The following is an 8,640-nucleotide window of genomic DNA, read 5'->3' as shown; positions in this document are numbered from 1 at the left end:
AACCAACTTAACTGAAGGGATAATGAGAGCCATTTTTAGTTTAACTTATAAATTTTTCATTACTAAATCTATTTATTCTTATGTTAAAAGTCTCCTAAGAGTTAACATAATCATACCATACACTGAATGTATACTAAATATATGTGGCTTAACTACTATAGGATGAAATAAAAAGATCTCTGAAATTTATTCTTCCCATTGTTGCCTGTGTCCTAAAAATGAACCCTTAAGCAAGTTAAGTAACAAAATTGCAAAAATTTGGAATAAAACTTGTCCTTGCAAATCTCTAAAAGTAAACTACATAAAATTACATAGCAAAAGGGAGAGAAATTGCAATAGATGGTAAGTTCTAAATTTCTGGAAATGTAGTTATTGTTTGCCATTCTTTTTGTTTCCCATACTTTTTTTCACAAATACAATGTAACTTTTTGTTAAAAATAAGTAACCTGGTAATTAAAGATTTTCATCAACCTAGGTGAACGGGACAACTTTTTTAAGGTATAGAAAATCACAGCCTAGGAGTCATTTAAACTTTAAGGTCTATAAGAAGGAATTTTAAAAGTGCCAATTAAGTACTTATTCATATTTTGTATAGGATTCCTTTTTGTGAGAGATCAATCACGCTTCTCCAGAGATAATAAGCACTCATCTGAAATTTGTATTGAAAGCTCTCTGCGTTTTTAAAGGATTGTTTTAAGAGCAAATAAAAAGCATCCTTAGGTAACATTACTGAAAATGTAAACCTGTAAGTTGAAAGACCTTGATACCTTCAAAAATAATGAAAAATTTAATGATGTGAAAAAAAACTCTAACTTGTGAGAAAAAAGAAAATTGTTAGTAAGGGTTTATTACCATTTAACATATTGTATTATTTTATTTTTCAACTTAATGGTTTCATTAGGGTGAGTATGTGCGTATTTTTGCCTAAACAGTCTCCTTTTTTAAAAAAAATTATTTTTAAGATGATAATGATGATGATGATTTGACTCAGCAAAGTAAGTAGTCTTGAAACTATAGAAATCTGATCTCTCTTGTGTGTGGCAGATAAAAAAAGCTAAATGCTGATTCCTGTCTCCTTAGATTGGTTTAATAAAATGTATCAATCAATAGTTTATTGTGTTACAAATGTTATGTCCTGTGTATCCCTCACCCCAAGGATATGGCAAACAAATATTTTGTGGACTTGTACTGTTTTTAGGAAAGTCACATCCTCCTACAACTCATATCAATGAGCTACCCCCTTTTCATTTAATGTTTTGTTTTCCTAGATTTTGCAATTCAAGATTCACCTCATGTTTCAGTTGGTACCTAAACATAGTTATTATTTGCTGCAAATAAAGGAGTTGGGATGTAATACAGGAAAGCACCCTACAGAAAAATATATTCTATGTTTTGTAGAACACAAGCCTTTAAAAGGAGTGGAAAGTGGGATTAGGGAATAAACTGAGTCATTTAACATTAGTTTAAGGATGTTGTTCTTTAGCCACTGTTACAAAATTAAAAAAAAAAATTAAGTCTTAGATTTTGTGGTATATCCTATCTGATGTAGCCAACTTGGGTAAAAAAAAATTGCCATTAAAAAAATTATAGCCAGAACAATGATTATTGTGTTTCCAGAAGTATGACAGAAAAAATAGAAGATCCTGTAAGATTTGTAGAATCTTAAAAATATGATTTAAATATAAGCCTTCTTGTTGTGAATATAGCCTGAAAATGTCAAACTGTTTTGATTTCCTGCAAGTTATTTTCCATTGACTTTGAAGTTTAATGTTTCTAATACAATTTTATTGGCACAATTTACAGGAAGAAGAAAAATGTGGCATGATATGTATATTTTAATTCTTCCCTTATTTATTACATCTCATAATTGGTTAACTTAATTTAACTCTACATTTTAAAATATGATTTTAGAAGTACAACTATTTCAAAAGAATCATTCCTGATTCAGATATCATTTTATCAATTTTAAGTAAGGATAAATGTGTAGTTCCAGAATCCAAATTATTGGCTTTCAATTTGGGGGACAGAAAATATAATATAAGTAATAGGATAATAAAATACCAAAATATTTTTGATTCTTTATAGAAAAATAAGTAAGCTGCTTTGACATAATTTCCTACACAAAGGAGTTATAGTAGTGTACATAAAATTTTATATTTGAAGATTATTAATACTAAGATTTGCAAGCATAGCAAAAAATGAGCTGTACATGCAGAAACTACTATAGAATGTACAACTTGATAAAATTTGAGATTCAAATTAACTGCATCATAATATCAAATACCAAGACTTAACATTACAATTCATTAATCCATTATAATTCATTAGTCAAATGTCCCAAGGAGAAGGGAGAATGTACAATGAGTATTTTCTGGAAATGAATTGCTAAAAATTAGTGGAGTATGAAAAGACTTCAGAATTGGAAGCTCCAGCTGGGTTTAAAAGGATGGGGGAAGGGATATTACTCACTATTAAATATTTGAAGAGGCACTTTTAAAATTAAAATCCACGAATATCTCATCCGTTTCCACTGCATCAGGCCGACTCTGACTCTATCTTAAGCATTTTTTTCCATTGTAAAGATGAGATTTAGAAACATGCACACAGGACATTTTGCATTGATTTAGGCCAGTTGGGGAAAAACATGGTTCAGAGCAGCATTTCAAACTGTTGTACTAAATATAATAACATTTGCAGTGGTGGCAGCGTTCCATAATTTTAAAATTTTATTTTACTTGTCATTGGAAGCCATTATCTGATCATATTTGACCTACATATTAATATTTTCATTATTATTTAAGCTCCCCCTCTTTTTTTTTTTACTCTGTACAAACACATTATCAGTCTTGTTCACTGAGAGATTATTTACTCTGGAAATATCTGGAATTCTTTCACCCTATCTTGTCCTCCGGGACTCCCTCCCCCTTTCTGAAGTATTGATATTAACGTGTGGGGGAGGGGGACACATCCAACAAAAACGTAGGATAGAAAGAGGACCCTCTTAATGGTATTCTATGGGAGAAGTAGAAAAACAAAGAGAAAAAAATGATAACTGTTTTCTCTAAGGCTATTATCTAATGCGAAAGCAAATAGTGAGTCTGTAAATCAGCTAACAGAAGGGGATTAGAGAGGAGATCTGAGAGTGGCTTGATTTCTAGCAGAGCTGTCTCTCCAGCCAGTGACACAGGCAGGGCAGCCAGGAGCACTCCAGATGGCCGGGGAAAGTGGTCGTCTTGGGTTACTGCAGGGCACTGGGGCCGCCAGAGAGCAGGCGGCCTGGTAAGGCATCTTTAGGGAGCCAGCCCGACGTCCTGCTTGCACTGAAGAGGGCGAGGCCCGGAGGGAGGCCGCCCGCAAACCCGCCTGCGCGCCCTAGCGAGCCGGGACTGCCCATTGTTAACATATACTTGACCTCTGTGACCCTTGCATGACATAGATGTCTCCTACTTCCACCTCCCCTTGCCCTGGAGCGGGCCCACCCCCAGGCACCTGGTAGCGGCCGCGCCGCCGCCTCCCTAGCTTGCGGTCGCGGCGCCCAGGGCGCGGGCGCGCGCCGAAGCCGGCCTGGTGTGGGCGCTCTCCGCGCACTGCGCGTGGTGCTCCAGCTCCCCGGCGGACGCCCGGACGCCCGGACGCCCTGCAGATAAATGCGTCGCCTTCCTCAAGAGTGAACGAGGGCGGGCGAGGCAGACGCAGACGCCGCCAGTGACAGTGGCAATCCCTGCGCCCCACATTACATTTGTCTGCCACAGCAGCAACAACAGAAAAGCGGAGGGAGGGAGTGACGGAGGGAGGGAGGCGGGAGCAGGGTAGCGGAGCTCCGCAAGTCTTGGGGTCTGCGTGGAGGCTGTGTTTGGCTGACGTCCCAGACCCCGGGCTTTTTGCCCCACAGCTCGCCGTGTGCAGTACCTGGCCGCCGCAGGCGCTCCGCGGCGGGACCCCGCGGCCTCGTGGTGAGCGCGCGTGGGCGAGTGGCCGTGGATACTCTGGCTTCCCGAGGGAAGCGGCGCTGCGCCCTCGCCCCCTAGCCCCGCGGGCAGGCCGAGACGACGGGAAGTTTTATTTGCAGATCGGATCCCGTGGCGGATGGTGGGACTCTCCGACCCTGTGCAGTGTAAGTGTCCGTGGGAGGTCTGGACTGGCGGGCGGGTGGCGGGGACGGGCCCATGGCCATTACTATTATTCTGATGGCCGTCATCTTCATTTGGATTATTAGGCTGAGAGCCTTGAGGCTGTACTTGTCGCTCAACTAGGGTAAGACTACGGAACAGGGTAAAGAGGAACATCGCGGGTGCCTCTAGCCTTCAATGACACTGAACTTAACGGGTCACAGCCAAAGATGCAGTTTTCACTCTTAGATTTCCCCCACTGGCATTAAAAAATAATTTTTCTTTCCTTTCCATGGTCACGATGTGTAAGCAGGAAGATAATTCGGTGTCTGACCCCCCTCCCCCATCCCGACAAAGCCACTGGTAAAGGTGCCCACGGTGCATTTTGGCAGGTGGCCCTAAACCCGCATCGTGGGTTTTGTTTTGTTTTTGTATTTTTAAATTTGGAAGTGAAAGACTCGTTTTTATGGTGGAAAACTTAGCTTTAGGAGCAGGAGAGCGGAATGTTAACTTTGATACCCGGCTGCGACTAGGGTCGGGGTCTTCTTAGCGGGACTCAGGCGCTCTGCGCCTGTCTGAGAACTTCCCGTTACTTCTAGGCGTTTGGGGTGCCGGAGTGGTTAGCCCCTCGGTGGGCGGCCGGCGGCCGGGGCCTGAGGACCTCTTGGCCGGGACGGGTCCGGGGCTTCACTTGCCGGCGTTTGGTGGGCAGCATCGCTCCTGCCCTGACCTCTGCGCGCTCGGGGCTCCGCCGCCCTGGTCCTGTGGGTGTTCCCATTCCAGCCCCGACGTGGTGCCCGCCTGTACTGAGCCGCGAGCAGAGCCTTGTGTTCTGCCCCTACCTCCCGGAAGAACCCAGAGGGGGAGCTGCGTCCGGGGGATTTTTTTCGATTTCCAGAAACCCGTCTGGTAAAGCCTCCGAACCCGTGGAGGAGTGCGCCGGGCCTGCTGCCCATCGCTCTACTGGCGAACCTGGAAAGACTGGGGTGATTGGCGCACCCAGATCCTTCTCCCGGGGTGGACCTAGCGCTGGCCAGGATGCCTTAAGCAAATACGGTTATCGGCACCAGGCGCTGAACGCCTTTTTTTTTTTTTTTTTTTTTAGTAGGGGCGGTCAACCCTCGGAAAAGTTTGAGTACTATGATTACGGGAAGTAGGATGTGAACCAAAGGCTTACTAAAATTAGCTCTCCTCCAGCCCCTCGCGTTTTTCAGTTTGGAGGATTTAGCGAGGGAGTCTTGCAGCTCTTGGTCTCCTTATTCCTTGCAAAGCATAATGGAGAAATCGTTTGAGCATAGCTTTTCTTCAAGATTGGACTACTTCAAATCTCAACGTGCGCCAGCCTGGCTGTTGCCTCCTGAGGGAATCTGCAAAATGTCACGTTAAGGAAGAGCTAATACTCCCCGTGAAGGAGGTCTTGGAGACCAGTCACTAGGGTGAGATAGTGAAGACTACGAGAGCTGGGGAGGCCACCCCAGACCAACTTCATATACTTACTGTACCTCTGAGCCCCCTTGAATTTTTAACTTACCTTCCCTTAATTAATCTGCCCTGGGCCTGTATATAAATGGCTGTCCACAGCTGCTGCAAATTGATTTATCCCCTGATAAAGGTCGGGTTGCTGACCAAAGCATTTTCTACCTTCTGTGTGAACTGAAATCTGTTTTACAGGTCCCCCTCCCCACCCCCAGTTTCCTTTTAAACATCTGTACCGTTTTTAAGTGTGCTCAGTGGCTTTTATTATCATACCCCTCCCTTTGCATAGAACAGAGTGGAACTGGGTCTGTGCCCAGTGAGTCCACACTCACTGGAATACAAATTGACCGGCTTCTCTGTGATAAATGGTTTGTTAGTGTTGGGGCCTCCTTTTAGTTTATTGCAGCATTTTGCCTTGACCGTGTGAGTATTCTGTTGTGCCCAGTTTCTCCTGTCACACAGTTCCTTAGCAAAGGTTGACAAACACCATTGTTTCTTAAACCAGCATAGCCCCAACCTGGGTGTTTATGTCAGCTGTGATGTGTACAAACGGAAGCAAGTTCATAATTCTGTGGTTTTCTCTACCTTGTTTAGCTTTAAAATGTAGCCTAGTTTTAACATCATGGGGGCTTTCAGATAACATAAATGGGGCTATCTGATTTCTTTTTCTCTTTCCTTTCTTTTATGGACTGTTGTTTTTTAAGGGAGTTCTGACAGTCTTACCCAGTGTTAATCATGGAATCTCAGTTTGACTCAAGCTTTTGCTCTTTTTTTTTTTCCTCCCCCCAGCTAGGATGGATGTTGAGGAAGTTGAAGTCTGTGGTTGCTTTACATGTACTGTATTTAGTACTTGGTGTTTCCTTGGTTTATTCTTTCAAAAGACAAAATTCCAACCAAATAACCAAGGAATTAGACTTATTCTAGGTGCATGGAAACTGACTCTAAGATTGTGCTAAAAGAATAACTTTATATTAAAAATCGTTATTTAAGCACTTATTTTATGGTAAACCAGTTAGCAGTCACTTTATTTGAAAAGCTAAATATTGAGTGACAGAATTTGAATATTTAGTTTCTCCAGTGTCTGGGTTCATACCTAAAAATATCTGTGACCCACTAATACCTGCTAATAACTTGATTTAAAATGATCCTTAAAGGACCTTTTTGATAAGAAGCATTCTACTTGCAATACAATGCAAACTGTAGTATTAATTGCAAGTTGCTGGAAATAGTAGGAGAATATGTGTTGCAGCTACAGGACAGCAGCTTTTTAATATTTTTACAGTTTTCCCTTTCTAAAGAAAAGTAAAATACTGCTCTTGATGCTGGTATTTGATGATGAGCTATTTCATTGAGGCTGTTAGTCTAAATATTTCCAGATAAAAGAGCACTTCAAATTTGCAAAGAAATACACAAATGTAAAGTGCCATTATAATTTATTTTATTGTAAAGTAGAAGCTTAGCAAAATAAAAACTTTTTCTTTTTTCTTTTTACACATTGAAAAGGGATCACGAGAAAGCAATGCTTCCAATAGGAATGCTGGTCAGTGGTTGTCAGTTTAGGACATTCTTCACTGTCAAATCCTGTTTCTCACTTCTTTGATATGAACATCAGCTGACAGGCACTGAATGCAAAGCCTTCTTCATTGAGGTTTTATGCAGGCGACATAGCCCTTCATAGTAAAGCAGTCTGAAAAATTGGCACCTGCAGGATTTGCATGTGAAAAAAAACCAAGTCAGTTGCATTTTACTAGAGTCTATTACTGTAAGTTATATAAGTTCAATGAGAAAACATATTTATTTGTTGTTGTTTGGGCATGTAAAAGTTCTTTGTTTTATATACACACCTTATTAATCATATAATGTTCCATAGCCTTTATTGATAGCAGAAGCAGGAAGAAGTGATCTTTGGCTTTATAGAAGTTATTTTTTATGGAGTAGAGCTATTTTTAACCATGTGCTCACAGAGTGCACTTACATTCATAGTTAATTTTTTAAATGTGCCTTAAAATGATGAACTCATACAACTTTCAGAATAATCTATATGAAGTTAAATACATAAAATTATTTAAATTATTAATAAATATCTTTTGAAAACAATCTAGGATTTTAAATTACATAGTCTAATAACAAGTTAAAATCTATAAGAAAAAAAATCCTTCATACTTCTAATCCTCAGGAAAATGTGAAGTTTCTCACACTGTACTTGTTAAAGTATTTGTCCCTAAAATGCCTTTTAAAAATATTATAAGTATAGTTGACCCTATTTATGCAAAATAACTATCAAATGTTAAAGCAACTAGGACACCTTTGTGAACTATTACTGGGAATATTTTATCCAGCATAAGTTATTATCTAAAGAGATACCTCCCAACTTCACTTTTTTACAGCCATTAATATAAGAGTTCCTAAATAATGTTTAAAGAACAGTGAACATTTTATTAAAGCAAACATTAGTTCAGTTTAATGGAGGTAATTGTAAGTGATAAGACAGAGCAGGTTATCTCTGTGTTGTTTAAACAGAAGGAGCTACTTTGCACCGTTTCCAGTAGCCATCTGTAGAAGAGAAGGGTTTGCACCTGTCTGTCCACACTAATTATAGATTAGGGCCAAAGAAATGAAATTTGAGGAGGTTTTCAGCTAATGAAATCCATACTGATTTTATTGTAAATGTGTTTTATGTAAAGAGGGTGGTGGGTGAGTTATGAGTGAATAAATTGCTACGTAGCTGTTAGGCACTTGTTTTTGAAGCACAGTTCTGCTGCATTAACCTTTGATATTAAAAAAGAAAAAAAGACAACTTAGAGACGGATGCTAGCCTTTGTTTGGCATCCATAGCTCCAATTTAGTGAGGAGCAGTGAGGTTCAGTGTGCAATTTAAAAATGTGCTGTAAAGCTGCTCAAATGTTAAGAATATTCTAATATTTTGAAATGCAGATGAAATAGAAGGTATGTTTTATTTTAACTTATGTATATAAAACATCAGAAAATTAGAAGGCCTTTTTGTTCTGCATCTCAGTTTCAAGTAAATGAGAAATTAACGTAAAATAAGTGAGGA

The 8,640-nt window shown here is 40.1% G+C and overlaps 1 protein-coding gene across 1 annotated transcript in view; it reads left to right on the top strand.

The window, feature by feature from the left end:
• The first annotated feature begins 3,983 nt into the window (after positions 1-3,983).
• The window catches only part of RUNX1T1 (RUNX1 partner transcriptional co-repressor 1), a 142,889-nt gene continuing 138,232 nt past the window's right edge, over positions 3,984-8,640 (top strand). The window contains exon 1 of the mRNA XM_054590252.1: positions 3,984-4,114. Coding sequence (XP_054446227.1) covers positions 4,087-4,114 — 28 coding nt within the window. The 5' untranslated portion in view covers positions 3,984-4,086. The remainder of the gene's footprint in view (positions 4,115-8,640) is intronic.

Source organism: Pteronotus mesoamericanus, unplaced genomic scaffold, assembly GCF_021234165.1.
Source record: "Pteronotus mesoamericanus isolate MK-2021 breed Mesoamerican mustached bat unplaced genomic scaffold, CSHL_Meso_final scaffold_174, whole genome shotgun sequence".
NCBI classification, from domain to species: domain Eukaryota; kingdom Metazoa; phylum Chordata; class Mammalia; order Chiroptera; family Mormoopidae; genus Pteronotus; species Pteronotus mesoamericanus.
This window is presented reverse-complemented; position numbering and strand designations above follow the sequence as displayed.